At 36.4% G+C, this 22,421-nt stretch overlaps 2 protein-coding genes across 9 annotated transcripts; both read left to right on the top strand.

Moving 5' to 3' along the window:
* Window positions 1-311: 311 nt before the first annotated feature.
* LOC103971958 (sucrose nonfermenting 4-like protein) lies at window positions 312-13,648 on the top strand. 7 transcript variants are annotated; one of them, XM_065090684.1, is made up of 15 exons: window positions 313-622; window positions 695-896; window positions 985-1,090; window positions 1,671-1,758; window positions 2,060-2,242; window positions 3,184-3,291; window positions 3,410-3,469; window positions 5,069-5,158; window positions 5,810-5,944; window positions 8,570-8,714; window positions 8,835-9,008; window positions 10,227-10,290; window positions 10,434-10,503; window positions 13,076-13,193; window positions 13,281-13,648. In XM_065090684.1, the coding sequence occupies exons 2-15, from the start codon at window positions 830-832 to the stop codon at window positions 13,376-13,378; spliced, it is 1,506 nt and encodes a 501-aa protein (XP_064946756.1). In that variant the 5' UTR covers window positions 313-622; window positions 695-829; the 3' UTR covers window positions 13,379-13,648. The 7 variants fall into 7 exon arrangements, with proteins under 7 accessions (XP_064946759.1, XP_064946757.1, XP_064946760.1 ...); XM_065090687.1 differs by lacking the exon at window positions 13,281-13,648 and adding an exon at window positions 11,183-11,256 and having other exon boundaries at window positions 312-896; XM_065090683.1 differs by having other exon boundaries at window positions 313-896.
* Window positions 13,649-14,311: 663 nt separating this feature from the next.
* LOC103971957 (potassium transporter 7) lies at window positions 14,312-22,384 on the top strand. Of its 2 annotated transcripts, XM_065090681.1 has the most exons (10): window positions 14,312-14,497; window positions 15,333-15,576; window positions 15,681-15,929; window positions 16,064-16,114; window positions 16,960-17,220; window positions 17,328-17,380; window positions 19,511-19,625; window positions 19,709-19,963; window positions 20,471-21,588; window positions 21,978-22,384. In XM_065090681.1, exons 1-9 carry the CDS (start codon window positions 14,459-14,461, stop codon window positions 21,559-21,561), a joined length of 2,358 nt encoding a protein of 785 aa, XP_064946753.1. In that variant the 5' UTR covers window positions 14,312-14,458; the 3' UTR covers window positions 21,562-21,588; window positions 21,978-22,384. The 2 variants fall into 2 exon arrangements, with proteins under 2 accessions (XP_064946753.1, XP_064946752.1); XM_065090680.1 differs by lacking the exon at window positions 21,978-22,384 and having other exon boundaries at window positions 20,471-21,692.
* Window positions 22,385-22,421: the final 37 nt, after the last annotated feature.

Below are 22,421 nucleotides of genomic sequence, written 5' to 3'. Positions count from 1 at the left end.
TTTGATCCATTTAGGAGGTCCTTACGATACATACGATCGTAACGTATCCATATTTTCTTGGCACTATTCGTCGGATCCATCTGGGACTTACTTTACGTCTTGACTATTGACTATTGAAATCTCTATATGTCATCGTTTCATACCCCCATAGTCTCTCTACAAGGGATGAAACACACACCGTATGATCTGAAGATTACGATCGTGATCTCAAGTGATGGAACAGACCACTCGGCCCGTATCAATCTGAACCACACATTTTTCCGTTCGAATAAGATAAATAAGGCACCGAAATGAAATATTATCTTTATTTTCCTTAAACCTCTCTCTCTCTCTTACTCTCTTTGTCTCTTCTCGTCCCACTTCTTCCCCGTTTCAATCCCGCCATTTCTATACTCCTCCGAGCAATTCAACGCATCTTCGATCTCCACCAATCCTCATCTCCCGTTTCTGTGATCGAGGTCTTCTTGATTTCGCCGTCGAGCGCCTTTTTTGGCTTATGATCTCGTTGTTGCTGAAGATTAGGGTTTTGCTTCCGTTGCTTGGTTCCTTTATCACATTAAACTCTGGGATTCAGTTTCTTAGAATTGGTGCAGAAATTTAGAAGACGCGGTTTTCTAATCGGGTAAATTTGGCTTTTCTCTCGGTAACGGAAGTTGATTTTTAGTGACCCAGACTGCATCTCCATGGCTGGTAGGTAGTTTTGCGGCTTCTGACACAAGGGGAGTGATCATTGAGGGGTTCCCTACGAGACTGGGGAGACTCCCGTACTAGGAACCTGAATTTGAGGTATTTGGTGTGATGGAATGTTGTTTCACTTTTTGCGGTGTCCATGAGATTTCAGGTTGAGGAGAAGCATCGGAGTAGAAGTTGGCATTTCATGAGCGATAAATCTTTGAGTTAAGAAGTTGTGGGATAAGTTCTGCAGCCATTTTGAGTTCGATATTGCTTCTGAAAGTTTTGGCCTGATGTTTCCTTCTGGAACAGACCGTACACAGGTTACAGCTGCAGTTTCTTGTGGAGTGCTTATACCAACGAGGTTTGTCTGGCCTTATGGCGGGAGACGAGTTTACTTACTTGGCTCTTTTACAAGGTGTGTTTATTTCTTCATTTGTATTCCCTTTGTTTTTGTTTATTTATTTTACTAATTATTTGCATGGTAAGTGGAATTGAAGAAGCATTACAAAACTAACTGGTTTATAATCTTTTTTGAGAAAGCATGATTTAAAACATACTAGAATCTAAAGAATTATCTTGAGGACAGAGGGCCCTGCAGTTTTTCGTGCAGGAAAACTACACCAAGTTCCCTTTCAAAACATCCTGGTTTTGGTTAATAAAGGCTGAATTTTCCTTTGTCAAAATGGGATTTTTTTTTGTCTTAATATGATGTACAAGAATATGGGTGTCAATGGTGAATAGAAATGTAACATTCATGCCATATCTCATCAATCAGACTGGGCTACATGTGATACAGGTGGTTCATGTGTGCTTTCTTGCATTTGTGCATTTGTTCATATATGGATGGGCAATTTTAATTTTGCTGTTTGATTATAACATTTGGGCTTGTGAAATGCTAATGATGAATTAGACCTTTGAATGTGGAAGAATGTGGGCCCGTTTGTTGTTATTTAATCCTTATCTCTCTAGAGTATTTATTTTAATCTTCATTGTAGGTGGACTGAACATTTACCAATGACCCGCGTGGAGGGTTGTCCTTCCGTATTTCAAGCTATCTGCAGATTAACACCTGGCGTTCATCAGGTCAGCGTGAGTTTATTTTTCTTACAAATTTGATGTTTTTTGTTATATCTTTCTTTCTGAGAGGTCACCCCTAGCTTTTTTTTACTGGAGTACATATGAGTTTTCTTCATATTTATAAGCCAACAGGTTTAGACAGACTTGTCCATTTGATTTTCTTTGGGTGTCATTTTACTTTATTTTGTATTTTGAAGTGCTTTTGTCATGTTTTAAATTCTGAACATATGCTAACCTCTGGATTTATAATTATTTGTTATTTTGTACAGGCATTTAGTTAATTAACTTTGTTACACACTGTGTGCAGTATAAGTTCTTTGTAGATGGTGAATGGCGGCATGATGAGCGGCAACCTCATATGGTGGGAAATTATGGGATAGTGAACACTCTTATTGTTACCCAAGAACCTAGTATGCAGACCATCTTAAGCCCCGAGACACCCAATAACCGAATGAACATGGATGTTGACCATGAGAACTTTCGACATGTGGTAAGTCTACAATTATCTAATAATGATGAAGGTGAACCTGTACAATACTGCTTCAATATGTTAATTCATGTCCCCTCTTTTTACATACAATTGCAAACATATTTCCTTTTAATGTGAACTTAGATTTTGTTTCTATGGAATGCACTTGCATGCATCACCATCTTTGTGTTAAGCATATGCTTAGTTTTGTACATATCTGGACATACATATGATTGATTTGTAATACTTACTGCCATATCACTAAGTTGTTCATGTAAAAAATATTGTTTAACTATTTCCTTGATTTATTATGGTTACATTTATGGGGATGAATATAGAAATTCAAGAGACTTGATTAACAGTAGCTACTTATGTTTCATTGCATACTTACCGTTGTTAGGAGTTAGGACCTTCCCTATGTTAGTGGAGTAATTATGGACTTAGTGTGGAATGTTTGACTCTAGATAGACTTGTAAAAAAAAGAGAATAATCACTTTTGTTTTTCTCTTTTTTGTGATCACCCATGTGAGAATTTCATAGATGGTGTGCTGCATCTCAAAACTGAATGACACATTATCTGGTAAAACAAATGATGTGAGATGCGGGTGGAGGGTGGGGAGGTAGGGAGCATTTACCAATGCAATAACAGTTTTTGACTATAAGATAGTAATGAATAATGGTCACAGCTCACTTCTACTGGAAGTTGCATGCCAGCAAATTCAGTGTAGAAATGCTGTATGCTGAATTGTGCTTTCCCAATGTTTGCTTTCATAACTATAGTTAAGATTAGATTGTATGTGCAAAACTCAACAGCAATTTGGCATGTTATATGATGTCATACTGAGCCCATTATTGTCTTGAATGACTGAAATCATCTTTGAATCACTTAGTATATCTCTATCTTTGATTGAATTACCATTTCTATTAGATCAACTATTTAACTGTCAGATTCTTTGCTGCAGGAGACAACACTGACGACTGTAGAGGCTGATATTGGAGACTTTCGTGATCACATTTATGAATTTTTGTCCACCCATACTGCTTATGATCTGCTTCCTGATTCAGGAAAGGTATAATTATTTTTTCTTAGTGAATAAGATGCTATCTTGCTTTATATTTTATCAGCATATTAGCAATTCCGCAACTTGCATTTTTTCTCATTGATTCAACATTGGTATTGCTCTTCAGGTCATTACTCTTGATGTTAATCTGCCAGTAAAACAAGCATTTCATATCCTGTATGAACAGGTACCTGTCATCTAAGATTTGATTAAATGCTTCGATAAAAAATTAATGTTAAATTTCATGCTAAAGTGCTACTTTTCTGAGTCTTATATTTTGTCTGTGACTCGATACCAGAATTTAAGCACTAACTTAGTAACAATAGCTAAATGTAAGAATTGTGAGTAATGTATCCTATACTCATTGATATATTGTTAGAACTTAGAAGGACCTTGGCAAATTCGGAACATCTGAAGGTTAAAACTTAAACTAATAATAAAAAGTTAATTTAGGAAAAAGTTTTGACACCTTGGTTCTAGATTTTCTGTATACCATGTGTGTTTGAATAACTTTATTTGAGTGTCATAGGTTAAGCCTTCGGGATGCACTGCAAACCATTGGTTCATACAACTAATTACCAATTAATGTTCAAGTAGTTGTATTATATTATTCTGATTATCACAAATATATTGCTATCAAGGAGGGCCTGCTAGGTCTACGTAGCATCTCAACTGGTAGTTGATTTCATTGTTATTTATGAAAGTGTACCATGATCGACGGACTAAGTTCCTGCCAGCTCACAGAGTTATCTTTCAAGTCATCTTGTGCTATGCTGTCCCGATGCTGCCAATTTTATATTATGGCCAAGCCATACTTTGGCCTCATTCAGCCAGGACACAATGTGTGCCTGCTGCATCTGCCGACAATATATCAGAACCTTCCTTGACATTTAGAACCTTGCCAATATTTCTTGGTCATGATTGGTTGCAGAACATGCACTTGTGTTTTGATCAGGGTTGTACTAGATGAATTGGAAGCACTATTATGGATTGCCTAAAATTGAGCCAAATAGGTGTATCATAGTTATCAGAGTTAAGGGTGCCCATTTCTTCATGGGTTTTGACATGACATGATACCATGTTGTGCCGGTTCATGCAGGGGTTTTGGCATGTTATCAGTGAAATTCAATTCAGCTAGATAAACCACTATGGACATTGTGCTAGCCAAAATAAGCCAAAAATGGATGGCGGTATGATAAATACAGCTTAGTATGAGACTATGTATGCCTTTTGAAACTCCAATCATTCAGCAAGGATTTTCTAGAAATGTATAAAGAAGAGACTCATTTGGCACCAAAATAAGAATAAGTTGATGAAGTTCATCGTTGATGCATGTTTAAGGAAAATCTTTGTTTCCAAAAAAATTGAGGTTTCAAGAGGAGAGTGGAAGTTTAAGAAGATGTAAAAATTATGAGAAGCAACATAATGCTTCTGGATTATTTGAAGATGATGGCTTTACCATCCTAAGTGGCAGAAACAATTGATGGAGCAAGCCAATGATAGCTGTTGTCATTGGTTTTGCTGTATTTTAATTCATTTGTATATTACTTTGTTATTACTTTGAAGACTTAGAAACTTTTATAGATGAGCCATTTGTACACTTAGAATCTGTTTATTGTTGATCTCTATTTGTAGAGATGATAACTTTTTGAGCAAATCTTAGTTTCTAGTGATGTCAAGTTTTGTTTATGAAAAGGGTACATGGATGTTTAAGCGGTATTTTGCTGATTGATTGTTTGTTTCTGAACTAATAAAATGTATGCTTTTCTTTTTGAATTTTTGTCAGGAAATTCCTGTTGCTCCTTTACTGGATACTTGCAAGGGTGAATTTGTTGGAGTACTTAGTCCATTGGATTTTATACTAATTCTGAAAGAGGTACAAGTGGAATCTGAATCATTTTGTTTCCATTCAAAAGCTAGGTGAAATTACTTCTCCTTGTGCTGTTTTTTTCTGAAGGTTTGCTGTGGATTCTTGATGGGATTGATTTTCTTCAATGCAATTCTTTTTTATTTGCAAGTGGTCATGGACTAGGAATTGCCTATCCTCGAAGATTGCTTTGAACTCACTGAGTGGATCCTTTATTTTTTTTTAATAAAAAAACTGAGTATTACTTATTAATCAAAAGAGCTAGTTACAAAAGGATCAGGCTGGGAGTGATCTCCCTCGGATGCTGCTGCTAGAAGAGTTGAGGCCCCTCTTGGGTAGAAGATGGGCGTCCCTATTGACATTTCTAGGAATATGAACAACCTTAACAACTTCCACTAAGCTGGACAAACTGAAAATATCCAGAAACAAAGAGTGAAGGTACCAAGGTACCAAGGCCACTCTGATAAGGTTTGTCCCTGTGCTCTTCAATGTATTCTAAGCTTGCTGTTAGCACATGTTGTACATGTTCACACATTTTGTCTGCACATTGACTTGAATTATTGATTTGATACCTCTTTTTTTTTAACTAGTTTTTTCTTCCATTTGTTTTTCTTATTGAATTTTGAATTTTAGTATTGCTTTAACCTTTTCCCTTTGCAGCTCAGTAGTCATGGTTCAAATTTGACAGAAGAAGAGCTTGAGACCCATACTATTTCTGCTTGGAAAAAGGCAAAACAACAACGAAGCTGGCCACTGGTTATGCATGAAAGAAAATCTAAAGACCATCTAATCCATGTAACCTTTCTCTTGTTATTTTCTCTTGCTAGTTGGTCTTCTTTACTGATTGAAAAAAAGTAAGTTCTGATATAAAAGGAGTTGGTGATTCCATAGGTTGTTTCAAAAGTCACCAGAAAGTCAGTTAAATAAGTTTTATATAATGGTGACAGGTGATGTTATTCATTGCACACTTTTTTCATGAAGGTTTTGAACAGATCTCAGTTGATTTATAAGGTCATCGATGGTGTTTTACTGATATATATTTTTTAGTATACTCTCATTGACCGGTCCGAAAGAAGATGCATAAAGCTCTAAATGATGCTGAAATTTAAGGGTCATTACGAAGTATCTTTTTGCACATTTAAGACTGTATCAGATGTTCAAAAAAAGACTTTAAAAATTAAAATATTTTACTGGAATTTAGGGTAATGTCTTAGCATTTGCTTTTGACATCTTGAGAGCATGATGTATATTCCATTTGGACAAGCAATGTTCACAACCCGCAATAGATGCGTAGTGATAGATATCTAATAATAATGTATAGGTACTAGATTTTGATTGCAGTTTTGAGAAGGGATCAAAATTTTCAACATTCATATCTTTTAGGTTTTTACAATGTTGTTTTGTGATTGTAGAAATTTTGGTCTACTTTATTGTCATGCCAACACAAGAACAGGAATTCAGAAGTACTATTAGTAGTTTTTTTTTTTACTTTGACTTGTGAAGCCTAGATTTTTTTCAGCAAAAAGATAGGAAATAAATAAGATAACAGTTCAGACATATGTTCCTAAATAAGGAAAATGTATATGTTATGATGATACATAGTTCCAAAGGCATGTTAAATCAGTAAACATAGGTCTTCTATTACAGAGGAAGCCCCTAAGATTATGCATAACATGCAGACAGCCTGTGTCAATGGTATGCCAGGCCATGCCTAGTGTATAGCACAAATGTGGCATGTTCCAAGATGGTGCAAGTCATCTATATTCAGTCAAAGGAATAATGTTCTGTTGGATTTCAGTCGATTAAAAACCAATTTAGTTGGTTTTGGTCAGGTATAATGATAAGGTTACTCCTTTGCGACCTGGGAGACCAGGGTTCAAGTCACGAAGATAGTCTCGTTAAATATATAAAGGTAAGGCTGCGTACATTGACTCTCCCCGGACCTCACATTGGTGGGAGCCTCGTGTATTTGGTATGCCTTTTATAACAATGCAATTCTCACCTAAGTTAGGTCAAATTAGCCCTAAACTTTCCTGAGTTTATTATTAGTGCCACCTTGGATTTGCTTTCCTTGGAGGTTCAGATTTGGTCACACCAGCCACAACATACTCTGGCCAATGCTCCTTCAGTTGTAATTTGAGTTCAACACTTCTTCAGACTACACCCATCAGCTCAAGGTTTACCCTTGGCCTTTTCAGCTATAGTGCAGCCCTCTGGCCATAAATGGGGCCTGGGAAGGGAATGGGTCAATGTTGTACAGTTTGCTACGGCTTTGGGCTGGCTTCTGGTGTGCAAGCTCAGCATATTTTAGCATGTTGCAGTATAATTGTCATACATCAAATCGGTATCAAAGGAGTTATCCTACATTAGCCAAATACTAAACGTTCTTAAATATTCACAGAACACTTGCCCTTGCCAAGAATTGATTGCTAGGGATGGCCTTACACCATGTCTTCCATTGAGACAATGGAAGTATACCATTGGAAAAAAAATTGTGAAGAAATATTTTTGTTCATTAATTAGTTGATGCTTATTATTCTTCCCTTTTTATAGACCCCAAATATAATAAAAATAAGAACATACACAATAAATAAAAAATACAATAAAGAAAATTACATCCTATCAGTTAAAATTTGTCAACCATTTCATCTTTCCCTCTTTGGGGAAGACAATTTCATATTTGTTTTTGCATATAATCTTCTTTGTTGATAAATATTTGATTGTTAAAGTTCCTTTTTTCTAGTTTTTCAATCAAGAATAAATTTTCCTGTAGGAGTGAATCTTAGATTAAATCAATTAATTTATCTCCTTCATCTTTTTCTTCAGGTCTTTAAATGCTAAGGTTTGTCTTTTTGCTTTTCTTCTGTTTGGCTTCCTTTTTCTTCTTCTTGGTGATCTTGGTATTTAATATAAGATAATGGAAGACGTTATAGTTTGATGACATTACATTTGCAAATTACACCCTAAACTAATAAAATTTATTCTAATGTCAAATAAATTAAAATGGTCCTGCATCATAGGCTTTGAAACATGATGCCACTACAAATAATTCATGTAGTACACACAGTGTTGTTCCTGATATGTATTCGTTCATGAACCGCCATACCAATGTAGTGGTGTTCAATAGTTTAGGTTTTATATTATGCATTTCTCCAGACTAATATCTGATTTTCATTATCTAATCTATTTAGACATCTAAGTTGATTACTTGCTGGGTTAATTCATTTATTTTCCATTGACCAATCCACTTATGGGTGTTTTGTGCTTCATGTTGATTTCTTTTAATTGATTGTAGTGTTCTACCGATCTTGTATATCCTATTAATTTTGAAGTTACCATCCGTGTGTCTCTAGTATGGCTGACTGTTGTCATGTAAATGTTGCAGTCACTATCATTTGCTAAATCTCTTTGATGTTGTAGGTTGGGCCTTATGATTCATTGAAAGATGTAGCACTGAATATAGTGCAAAATCAGGTGGCAACAGTTCCAATAATTCATTCACCATCACAAGAGGAATCATTTCCACATTTACTTCATCTTGCATCTCTTTCAGGCATATTGAAATGTAAGGCCTATTATCTTGCCATTCTCAGTTCATCTTACCCTCGTTTGTTAACTAGTAGGTTGATAGCCTAATGGCAATGAGATTGATATTCCCTCAGCAAGTTTGGTTTTAAAATTTTAGGTATCTGCAGGCATTTTAGACATTCATCTAGTTCACTCCCTGTATTGCAACAAGCAATATGCACTACTCCTCTGGGCACATGGGTTCCAAGAAATGCTGAGTCAAATAAGAAGCACCTGACAATGTTGAGATCAAATGAATCACTTAGCTCTGCCTTAGCATTGTTACTGCAAGGTTACATCTTGGCTCAAATTTATTAATTATATGTAGACACCTAACATGTTTTCCCTGCGTGGTACCATATAATAGGATCTATTGTGTTTGAAATTGCATGAATACACTTCAGGTGGCATTTTTGAGGGTTATTCATGCAAACATCAACTGTAAACTTTTATACTTGCATTCTCTTGATCTTATAACATGCTTCACGTGATTTTCTTTGTTTGCCTATTAACTCTGCTTGACCTTCCATGTTGGTTTCTTTAACTCTTCTAATGAGCTGATTAAAAAAATTAGATATGGTTGAGGCTAACTTTTGCAATGGTTGAATTTTGTTTTTAGTCCTTGCACTTAACTTCACATTCATAGAAAAACCCTTTAGATTACTTTCTGTGCAAGTTGTTTTTCAGGATTATGTATGTTGTTTGAATGGTTTAACTTATGTTCCTATATCAATGCATATCAGGCTGCAAGATAATAAAAAAATTGATACAAATAGTTCTTTTAGAATGTATATTTTGTACATGTGGATCACGACTATAGATCATCTTCTGCCATCTATAAATTCCTGTGACTTTCTCTTTGTTCTTTGCTTTTACTATGTGAGCAATGATGGGTGTAGATTAAATATCATTACCAACAAGATACATGTTAAAGCAAATTACGACAATCACCATATTTTATAATTGGAAGTTATTGTTTGTGTCTTAATGCTGTCCATTTAATGATCTGAAGCAACTAAAGTGGCATCTGAATTAGATATGTTTTCTTCCAACAATTTTGTTCATCCTTGAGCAATGTTTTCTGAGTCTCTTTCTTCAAATGTTAATATCACAGAAGCCTTTTGCCAGAATGGACATGACACTCATAACTTGAGTTTTCTTATATTTCTAATGCTGATTTGTCCAAACCTTGGTCAACAAGAGTCACTAAAGTTCTGATGTGCCAAAGCTTCATTAAATTGAGATCCAGTTTGAACCTTTTTTTCCTCAAGTTCTTTTGCCTTGGTGGACTCTGTAGTTTGGTGGATTTATAGATTTTCACAAAAGAGTATAATCCCTATAATGCTGCATCTTTGAGATTAATTTGGTAATTCTATGCTGCAATTAATAGTTTTTTTTTTCTTTTCTTCTGCTCTAAAAATGCATGATTCATCTGCAATCCTTATGCTTTATCCATTTGTCTTATTATAGAGTATATATATCTTATTTCACTCATTGATTCAATATACAGCTCAAGTTAGTTCAGTACCGATAGTTGATGACCATGATCGTTTGTTGGATGCATACTCTAGAAGGTATTATACTTGTGCTTAGTACAGGTGGTGTCTTTCAGCTGCAATTTTTGTTTTAAACTTTCCTCAATAATCTATGCTATTTGACTGAGTACAGGTGGGATGTTTCAATTTCTTTTGTTTTCTTTCTTTTGTTCTGACTGCAGTGACATTACATCTCTGGCTAAAGACAAGGCTTATGCACAAATTCACCTGGATGAAGTGAGTATTTACCAGGTAAAAAACTGAAACCTCTTTACTTTGGCTTGCTCTTTATCTTATGAATGATCCATCATGAATGCTTGTGATGTTTCATGCAGTGGATTTTGTATTTCTAGTTCTTTTAACTTGTGGACTATAAATGCCTGTGGATGTAGTGCATTAATTTTTTTTGATGTAGTTAGTGCCATTTTTGCATCCAGATTCTGTTGTTTATTTTGTCATCTAAATTCTATTGACACCCTATTTTATTCTATATAAATCAACACGGGAATAATGTAATTCAGGGAAAGTAGATGATCTGGAGTTTCATTATGCTCAAAGGAATTTGCTGGTATAGGGAACATCATGGAGGAAGCCTGTCAGTGAGACATGTTTGCCTGACTTTTTGAGTATTAAACAACTTAGTTCATATATGTAGGGTCATCCTATTTTTGAATTCCATCCTTATCAGGACATTTTGTATTGTGTAGAACCCTTTTTTTGTGGTTTCATTGTGGTCATAAATCTGTATGATTCATATTTTGTTCTTATTTCCAGCTGACCAACACTACTCAGATCTTGAATTGCAACGTATCATCAGTACATTTTCAAATTGAACAATCTGCAGGATTCTTCTGACATTATTTGTGTCACCCATGCATCCTACGAGTAACTTATATGGGGTTTGCTTGTTGATGTGGATTAAAATTTTCAGATGCAAGTTATCATCGTTGGCTATTTTGTTCACAGACACGAGTCCATTCCTTTCATTCTTGATTAAGACTAGAGGTATCATTTACTACATGCATTGTTGACAGTTCAAATACACTGATCCATACTTTCGTTATTTCCTGAAGGGGCTGTGGAGATATCATGTGTTACCATACACATGAGCAGAACTATTCCATCAATTTTTTCACTATCTTGCTTGGTTCAAACCTCTTTGTCCAATAATGTTGTTAATGATAAACAAAAATAACGATGTGATTGTCAAGCTTGAATTGGTAAAAAGTTTTATCTGTTGGCTCTTCAGTTAATAAATCAGGAAAGCTAGCATATCCTTTCTATCTTATTATCTGGTGAATAATAGAAATTACATCTGATGTTTATCAGCTGTCAGATTATATTGAATATCTGTCACGAAGAAGAAAGAAGGATTTTACTCAAATGTGCTGCTGTTGCAACTTAAGTAATGACTTGAGTTGCAATTGGCTGATGTGTACACCCAGGGCTCTGCTTCATTCCTCAATATTTGTTTTCTAGTTGTTTCTGGATGAGTTCCTATGTTACTGAACTTTTTTTTCTTGCAGTGTTTCTTTTGATCTGTAGAATTAGTATATTATGATATATTATTTGTGCTTGTATTTACTATATTATATCTGCCTTTTACTTTTGATGGTAGAAGGTCAAGCAAACAATTCATACATGAGAAAATTAATGAATCACTATGTTGGTAGATCTTACCGATTCCTAATTAACCAAAGTAGAGATTACTTTTGTCTTTTGTTATTTAACTTGTCATTGTAAAATGGATGAGAAGTTTAAAAATAGACGGATGATGGTATACAACATTTTTCATATCACAATTCATGGATTATGGTTTTAAACAAAATAGAAGGATGATTTGGGCATTTTGAGCAGCCTAAATTCAGGCAGAAAGAGCTACTAATCATTGCTTTGATAAACTTGCCCGGCCACAGATCCTTATTACATTGGTTTTACAATATAGTTCCCCATATTATCTTTTGTTGTTGTTCTTAGATTTTGCCACTATAATCTATTAGAGATGAAGCCAAAGCAATGACTTTGGTCTCCATCCTCGTGTTGTCTCTGTGGTTTATAGCCGACCCTCCTACATGCTCTGCAACTGGGTTGAGATCCTCTGTTTTGGCAAGTTCATAGTCCAAATCCTCGCACATTACCATGACCAAAGGGTGACATTGAGCAAACTCTTCAGCATGTGTTATTTAAAATGACAGATCTGTGGACCTCGCTTGTCAGATGAAAGGACATGATGCATATCTGTACATGTTGGACCTAGCGTCATTGCCCATTGTAGCATCCCTGCCGTCTACTTTGTTTATCTGGTTTCACTTGTTGCTGAATTTTGGTTAGTCAGAACGTAGAAGATGGGATTAATGTTGATTCTGACAGCGTATGTTTCTTTGTAGCATTGTATCCACCCTTGTCTTCATCCTTCTATGTTCATTTGCTACATCAAGTATTTAGTAAGTTTTACTTGTTGCTAAGGCAATTAATCTGTTCATGGTGGAACTTGCAAAAGTTGATAAGTCCATAGAGACCATGACTTCACGATATGGGGATTTGATAATGAGCCTGTTTAGGTACATTGGGGACACAATAATTTGGGATCGTTTGAATTAGTAACCTCTATTTCCTATATCTCATTTTTCCTTTTTGTAAATATCAACTTAAATCCCTCTGAAATATTTTATGCTATTGCCATGTCAAAAATTTAAATTATCATGTTATCGGAGAATGTTAGATTCGGTCAAAAAATTGTGAAAAGTTTTTCAGTCACCTAGGTATCTATCAAATTTGACGTTGATAGTGTATTTTAAGTTTCATTCTTCCTTTGTAAACTTAGGCACTGCAACTCAGAGAAGATGCAAATCCTCATCAAGGATCCCATAATGGGCAGAGATGCCATATGTGTCTTCGTTCAGATTCTCTACAGAAAGTAATGGAGCAATTGGCTAATCCTGGTAATGATTCATCATACAAAAAATTATAACATTTCACCTTTTCTATTGGATATCATACTATATACATTGATGTATAAATTGATTTAGGTGTCCGCCGCCTTTTTGTTGTCGAAGCTGGAAGCAACCGTGTAGAAGGCATCATTTCGCTGGGTGATGTATTCAAGTTCTTGCTCCGCTTGCCGTAGTGGCACAAAGCGGTTTGTTGGTCATTCAACTTTGTGAGTGTGTTCAATCCAATGCATCAAAAATGGGAAATGGAATTATTTGTATTCAGATGCACTTTTTTCTTTTACGATTTCTTTCCTGATTCAATAGGCCTCGTTGGTTTAGAGCCTGGTGTCTTTAGGCAAGGCCACAGCGAGGTCTGTACATGAGAAGAGATGGTTTGATTTCAAATGTAAAATTTCTCTTGATTTCAGTAGTTTAATTATAACGATTTGGGTAGTGTTACCTCAGAGTGATGATCATCATCTATCTCTTCTCTAGCCACCATCTGAAACATATGGTTTAGAGTCAAATAAATTGGAGTCAGACTTTCTCGTGATACAAGATTTGGTGTTGCTCATCCAAGTTGCACCCTCAGTTATTTCAGTGGTACTTTAGCTCTCTCCTGACAAGCCAAGATATATTGTTTTGTTAGTTGAAATAAAGTCTTCTTGCATTATCTCAGCCTCAGGAGGTCAAACTGTACAGAGATTCATCTTATCTTGCATCATTCATCATCGATGAATCCTCTTCTGCTCATGCGTTCTCCCTCATCGATTCTTAATCGAATAATAAGATGTATACTTGACAATACAACTAATAATTATATTAATAATACATAATAATATCAAATCTCACTAGTTTAGTTTGAGACTCTCGATGGCGGGTCCCTCTCCGCGTGCTGGGTGACGCACATATACGTATGCTGCAATATTCCCGCATAAAAAACCGACTCTTTGAACCCACTTATTATTCTCACCGCTGCGGCGTGAAGCGTCCGCCTCGTGTACCATTGCGGTTTGGGTGGTGACGGTTCTCTTACACTCACCTCGAGTGAAAGTATCTCTTAAACAAACTACGTGCTGCCTTCTCTCCATATAAATTTGTCTCGTTCCTCAAAAAATTATGATTTCTTTTTCAGTTGACGCCCGGATTTGATCTCCTTAAACTCGCTGCGGTTTCCTCCGAGGTTTGGAAGGAATCGATTCGAAGAGCGGAAACAGCATCGGCGGCGGCGGAGTCAATCGAACGGTGGCAGAGACTAAGAAATCCGTTGACCGATGGATCGAGAGATTGGCTCGGCTCCTGATGAGCAGAGGGTCTGACATCTTTGATCTCGCCGCAAATCTCTTATGCTTTAATCTATCATCTCTTTATGTTGTATTTGATACCTTTAGCTGCGTGTGATGATGATCTTTACTATAGAAAGCGAATAACTCGGTGAAATTTGGGCTTGCAAAGGTTAAGCTGTTAGGATGCTTTCAACTTAGTGATTTGTTCTTGGGATCATTAGACGGTAGGTATGATCCTCGATGGTGTTTGGGAACTTCGATAGGAATATAGATGCGAAATGTATTAGTGCACAAATTTTGATTCGTTGTCGTGGGCGGATTAATAAAATCGTAGCTAGAGAGGGTAATTAGTTTGTTTGTAGAGTGTTTTGTGGCTATAGTGCTTGTTTTGGTACTCCGGTCGCCGTTTGAATACCCAATCGAAGGAGAAGAAAGGGTATTTGGTGGCGGTGTTTCTCTTGTATGAAATTTCTCCCTGCCATGGTCAGTGTCTTTCGAAGACTTCAGAATACTGGACACTTGTGGAGTCTTACTTGTGTTTTCCTAGTGAGAAGATTGTGGTGTTAAATAATTGTCTTGCGCGACATTAGTTTGGACAAATTTTCTGCTACTAGAGTTTGGCAAGAACCTATCCAGATATAAGAAAATTTTCACTTTATCAGATGAAAAGATTTGGTCTTGCTTTCATAGAAAGTGATCGTTGTAGGGCTTGTTCATTTGCCAGTCACAGGTTGTTTTAAATAGGGATACTTGGACGGCATGTTTGGTTGTGTGTTATCAGATAGAGTGACAAAAAATTCCCCAGGCTCAGCCCATGGTATCTCTGCTTGGATCGATTGTCAACCATTTTTCCCTTTTACAGGTTTGTTGGAGGGGCAACTGCAAACACCTTCTTCTTTTAGCATATCAGAGTATTGGAGTAGTGTATGGTGACTTGAGTACCTCTCCTATTTACGTATATACAAGCTCTTTTTCCGGAAGGCTGAGCCTTTATCAAGATGAGCAAACAGTATTTGGTATGTTTTCCGTGATATTCTGGACATTCACCATAATCCCACTGCTTAAGTACGTCATCATTGTCTTGGGTGCTGATGATAATGGTGAAGGTGAGAGTTTCAAATTTTCAGCCTTCTATTTTTTCCTGTTTTATTTATTTATTTATTTTTTTTTTTTCTTCTTTCATTGCTCATACTCTTGGAACTGTTCATAGGTGGAACGTTTGCTTTGTACTCTTTGCTCTGCAGACATGCCAAGCTCAGTTTGCTCCCCAATCAGCAATCAGCTGATGAGGAGCTCTCCACATATTATAGGAATGGATACATTTCTCAAAATACTATTCATTCTCCACTAAAAAGGTTTTTAGAGAAGCACAAAAGGCTGAGAACATGCTTACTTCTCATAGTTCTATTTGGTGCTTGCATGGTGATAGGAGATGGGGTTCTTACCCCAGCAATTTCTGGTATAATGGCATACATAATGATGTAATTCATCTTTTTTTGTCTGTGAAAATTCACACACCCCATTTTCTGTCTCTTAAACAATTTTATTTTTATTTGCAATCTCATGCTAGACTTAATTTTGGGTACATTGCAGTTCTATCATCAATTTCTGGGTTGCGAGTGCGTGCCAAGGGATTGCTTGATGGTATGTATAGCTTCTTTGTGGGCGTTTTTCTTCAAGTAGAAAAAATGATGTAGAAAACATCATGCTTCACTTAGTTGACAAATGTTGCAGATATGTTTCACAACTTCATTACAAAATTTAGTTTTCCAGAGTTTTGGATCACATGTAAGCATGTGTTAGAAGAAACACCTCTAACAAATGCTACTCTGAGTCAAGTTAGAGGAAAAAACATCATAAGCTGAGAACCATGTCTTATTCTACTAGATAAATTTACTGCAACAAAAGTAGAGAATTCATGTATTTCATTAGGTGTTCTTATGTTATTCTGCAACATCCCGCTTCTAACATCTAATCAATCTATCTAATCTACATTCTGATGTATTAGGACCATTATCTAATCTAACTAGACTTATAGTAGGACTCTATAAAATTCCTGAAATAGCTACTAAAATTAGTAACAAATAATCAGTTTGAAAATAGGAAATGTATAACCTGAGTTGCTCTCATCTTTTGCAACAACTTTTAGGAGTCCTGGCTTGGGAAATCACATGTAAGCTTTCAGAAATCATTCCGATGCTGTCTTCATCCAAGTTGCATTAATACCTACTACTAGGCTTTGCAAGAGTCCTAAGGGCTCTTTTTTGTGAACTTCATTACAAAAATACTTTTTTTCATAGAGTGGGAAAACTTGATGCTAAAGTAACTATTTGTACTTGATTTATGGTTAACTCCAATGCTCATAGTTAAGCCTCCTTGTTTTGCATTGTCATCTTGAAAGTTCGGATAAACTTGAATTTGTTTTAGCTTCTATAATTTTTACTCTACTGTATAACATGATATTCTTACTCATCTTCTGTCTGACATAGGTGAGGTGCTAGTCATTTCTTGTGTTGTGTTGGTTGGCCTTTTCACCTTGCAGCACAAAGGAACTCAGAGGGTAGCCTTTATATTTGCACCTGTTGTTATCATTTGGCTGTTATGCATTGCTGCAATTGGCTTGTATAATACAATCTATTGGAATCCCAGAATATTTCATGCTCTTTCTCCACATTACATTGTCAAGTTCTTTGAGCACACAGGAAAAGATGGATGGATTTCTCTCGGGGGAATACTTCTTTCAATTACAGGTAAATGCCAGATCATATGCTGCCTTTATTTAGTGGTTTTTCTTTGATTGCAGTTCTTCACTTGCCTAGTACATACTAATTTATATCTGAGTTCAAACTATTTACAGGTACTGAAGCTATGTTTGCAGATCTTGGCCACTTTAATGAAGCATCCATCAGGGTATGTGTGCTAAATATCTCGTTACATAATGTTTCAATAAAAGAATGACCATATAAGGTTGAAAATTCGGAAATTTATAACCAATACTGTTACAGAAGAAACAATTTGAAACACATGGAAAAATTAAGGTTCAACTGAAGTTATCACTGTGAAAATCAACATGCACCAACAATTATACATCGATTATGCTGTTTAAGTAATCAGTCTTTGGTCAACATCTGGATCTCATAAGGGGAAATTAGAATCCATCATCATTTCATATAACGTATGTCTCTTGTTAATCTTTTTGTACATTAGAAAATATTGACTTGGATTCATCTTAAATATTGGTTTGGTGATGTACATCGATTTACCAACGGTTGAAGATATATAATTTAGGGTTCACCATTGGATAACGAAATTGTCTCAAAGATTTGTTGGACTGATACATTTCGGTCTGTATTGGTGTATTGATACATGGTACGATGGGTCATGCCAATGAGGACTTCAGCGATCCATGTCTCAGTCACCAGTTGTACCATATCGACTTGGGCGGTACAACAAACATTGATATAATCTTATCTAACAAATTTGAATATGTCAGTTATATTAGTTAGTAAAGAGCTTAATAGTTAATAGTTGATAGTTAATAGTAGGGTCTTGGGTTGTCTACCTTTACAAAAAAATAAATCCTATCTTCATCATTGAGCTTAATAGATAAACAAATCCTATCTTCATCATTTACCTTTACAAAAATAGAAAAAAAAGAATATTGACTTGGGTTGTTTATCTATTGGGCAGTGAGTTATACTTATCTATTCAATACCACTAAATCTATTGCATACTTAATCCTTGATCTGCTCGACAGAATTATATGATGCATTGGAAGATGATAAGTCTCATGACAATCTAGTCCTTCATCTGCTTAGAATCATATAACATTGTAAGTGAATTATTGCCTTAAGAAGGGTGAATCATGAGTGAGAATACCCCTTTAGAACAGTTGACAGGGTGACTACCTCTTTATTTTGGGGCTGGACACATTAGTAGGTCTCCATGTCTCAATTTCCTACAATAGCTATATTCCTATAGTGGTCTTCCAGATATTGACTTGATGCACCTTCCTGATCATGTCTGACCAGCTTTTGATAATTTTACTAGTAATAATAAGCTTGAACTGTAGAAGTCCTACGCTAACAATATGTGGATGGAGTAGTCCTATGGTAATCTGGCACATGATGTGGCATCATGGCCCAGTAAAATAGCCAACTAAATAAGGGTCCAACATATGGGTTGAATGACACTCAACAGGGATTGACTATACTAGGGTTGATGCCATCCTTTCTCTGGCTACACCTTGACCTCTCACCTGAGCTTGCCTTGAGTTCAACTGTCCTATTGCCCTATAAACAGATTTGAGTTCAAAACTAACATTTAAAGGCTAAATTTGATCCAATGCAAATATTCAATAATGATCATCAAAGTTAGTAAATATATCGCGATCTGATCCAATAGGATAATTGACCTATTACCTTGTAGAGCTTGAACCATTAACCCAACATACTTAAGTCAAAGTAGTAATAGATTCATCTAGCCTTTATAAGTCCATTCAAGTCATCTCTGTTACATGATAAGCCTGAATATACCCAATAGGAGTTAGAATTGTTTGAGTTAGACAAGAGACAATATTATAATAAATCTTCATCCTTGAAATCCACATTGTCCGATGATGATAGTGTAGGAATCTGTGGTAACAATGCTACCATGATTTCTCTTGTTTCTTTTCTGCATGTTAAGGTTGTAAAAGGTTTCAAAACGAGTTTGGATGTCCCAATGTGATCGAAGGAAATTATCTTGATGTACTAAACTTGTAATGAAGAAACTATTCAATCCCCATAAAGTTAATTTCGAGGACACCAGGACCACCATTATTGTTTACTACTGTAGAATATCCATCATCATTCTTCTGTTCTGATTAGGCACTGATACAGGGCTTTTAGGCTCCCTAGAAGGTCATACAACACCTTAAGCTTTCAACTATTGTCATTGGACTGCATTACTAGAATGAGCTCAGTCTGTGCTAAAGATATCTTTTCCCTGTAACTTTCTTTGTCACTAATACTTTGAAAATCTATGCAACTCTTTATGCAGGTTGCATTTATCAGTGTCATATATCCATGTCTGATACTGCAATATATGGGGCAGGCAGCATTTCTTTCTAAGAACATATCTGATGTATCCATCAGCTTTTTTGGGTCTATACCAGGTGAGTCTTCATCTGATGATGCTGTCATTTAACATTTGCTCAAAGATTAACATTTACATGTGAATTCCTGAATTTTGTTGCAGAACCTGTATTTTGGCCTGTCTTTGTGATCTCCACTCTTGCTGCTATAGTTGCTAGCCAATCTGTCATCTCTGCCACCTTCTCCATCGTGAAGCAATGCCATTCTTTGGGTTGCTTTCCACGTGTCAAAATTGTCCATACATCAAGATGGGTCAATGGGCAGATATATATACCTGAAATAAACTGGATTCTTATGGTTCTTTGTCTTGCTGTCACACTCGGCTTTCGTGACACAACCCTTATAGGAAATGCTTATGGTAAGTCTGTCGTAATTTACTGCAATATCAGCTTAAATTTTGTCTGTTATGAAATTTCATGAGCTTATCTTGCTTGCACATCAGAATGTTACCGATAAATGGTCATGCTTGGAACTTAATGTTATTTTTCATGCATTCCTTTAAGCATATTAAAAGCCTATAAATATCGGGTCTTTCTCTAACAGTTTAATCTCTTAGAACTTATATTAACCCCATTAAATATTTCTTTTGCAGTGTTCAATTAAGAAATATTGCAGTTCTCTCTCTCTTTGCCGGTGTTTGATTAAGAATATTGCATCTTTCATGTATTTAACTAAGAAGTATTTATACATTTATATTGGGTCATTTCATAACAAGTTTTAAGATTTTAGGACCTGTGACAACCCAATCAAATATTTATGATGTTTCTCTTCCATGATAAAGATTTTTGATTTGGTAACACGATCAATATAATCGCCAATCATCTTGCTAAGCAGGATTGTTGCTTTTGTCCCTTTGTGATTCCAGGTATAGCAAGCATGACCGTGATGTTTGTTACCACTTGGTTAATGGCACTAGTGGTCATCTTTGTGTGGCAAAAGAACGTCATATCTGCCCTGTTATTTCTCGTTTTCTTTGGGTTCATTGAGGGTGCCTTCCTTTCGTCTTCGCTCATCAAGGTTCCGCAAGGCGGATGGGTGCCTTTCGTGCTTTCTTTCGTCTTCATGGTGATCATGTACGTCTGGCACTATGGTACTCGCAGCAAATATCTCTTTGACCTACAGAACAAGGTCTCCATGAAATGGATCCTCACACTCGGCCCCAGTCTTGGGATCGTTCGTGTCCCTGGAATTGGGCTCGTTTACACAGAACTAGTTACTGGTGTTCCTGCAATCTTCTCCCATTTTGTGACTAACCTCCCTGCTTTCCACCAAGTTCTTGTCTTTGTCTGTGTGAAGTCAGTGCCAGTCCCTCATGTTGCACCGGATGAGCGGTTCCTCGTCGGACGGATCGGTCCCCGAGCCTACAGAATGTACAGATGCATCATAAGATATGGGTACAAAGATGTGCAGAAAGATGAAGACAACTTTGAGAACCAACTGGTGTTGAGCATTGCCAGGTTCATCCAGATGGAATCATCATCCTCTGGGAGTTGTGACACTTCTCCGGAAGGAAGAATGGCTGTCATACGAGCTAATGATACTTCTGGCACCAGCTTGGTGATGAGGGATGCTGATGAGACTGAGGTTAACTGTAACTCTACTTTCACCAGGAGCAGCAAGTCTGAAACCCTACAAAGCTTTCAGTCAATACATGAACAGGAATGGACCTCCGTCGGCCGTCCGCGGCGGCGAATCCGGTTAGAGTTGTCCGAGGAGGAAAACATGGAGTCCGAGGTAAAAGAGGAATTGATGGCATTACTGGAAGCTAAGCAAGCAGGGGTCGCGTACATAATGGGCCATTCTTATGTGAAAGCCAGGAAGACATCACCTTTCTTGAAGAAGGTTGCCATTGATGTTGCCTATTCTTTCCTCCGTAAGAATTGCAGGGGGCCTGCGGTGGCTTTGAACATCCCTCACATAAGCCTCATCGAAGTGGGCATGATCTACTATGTATAGTAACTTCTCCATTCTCATGCATGACAGGTATGTTCTCAACGTAAAATTATGTGTTGTTTTCATGCAACCTGTTAAGTATCAAACGTTGATTACATATTTCTGGGTTGAATTGGTATCCATGTGAAACTAAATACTGATCTTTTGTCAATATGTCAAGTATCAATTTATGAAGTCCAAACTATTTGAGGTTGATGACGATCTTTTATCGTCACCAAGATCTATAAAAAAAATTATGTTTAATTAAAATAAAAATATTTAAATATTTATTTATATTTTCCTTTTATCTTTTTTGAATCATTAATAATCATTCATAATTTTTAACAATCTTATTTGTAAATCTCTTAAGCACATATCTATATCATCTTAATAGCTCCATACATCAGCCTCAACCTTCTTATCCTACCATGTTCCAACAGGATTCCACCAAATCTCAAGTAAGGCAAAGAGTTCTCTGTATGAGACGTTTATGATCTGTTTGAGAAGCCAAATCAAAAGAGGGCTGCTATCAACAATCAAAAGAGATGAATAGAGACAGATGGAAAGTGCGAGTCAAATAAATTTGCATTAAGTGGTGACGGCTCACTCTTCACGGATCACTCTACTCTAGCTTTATTTATGTATGATGGGTCCCTCAAATTTGTTCTCGAGATGCAGCTCGAGACCACGACGATAGGTTACATGAACACGACAAAACTAGTGACATCACTCAGTCCTTTAACAATAGCTGTTACTACTATGCACAAGCTGAGAGGAGTTTGATTGAGGCCTGACAGACTTCGCTTATGTCGATAACTATCGGACATACTCTTGCACCTCTAAATCCTCCATCCTCAATTGCATTGCAGGAACTCAATAATGCA

The sequence above is a fragment of the Musa acuminata genome, chromosome BXJ1-11 (assembly GCF_036884655.1).
Source record: "Musa acuminata AAA Group cultivar baxijiao chromosome BXJ1-11, Cavendish_Baxijiao_AAA, whole genome shotgun sequence".
NCBI classification, from domain to species: domain Eukaryota; kingdom Viridiplantae; phylum Streptophyta; class Magnoliopsida; order Zingiberales; family Musaceae; genus Musa; species Musa acuminata.
This window is presented reverse-complemented; position numbering and strand designations above follow the sequence as displayed.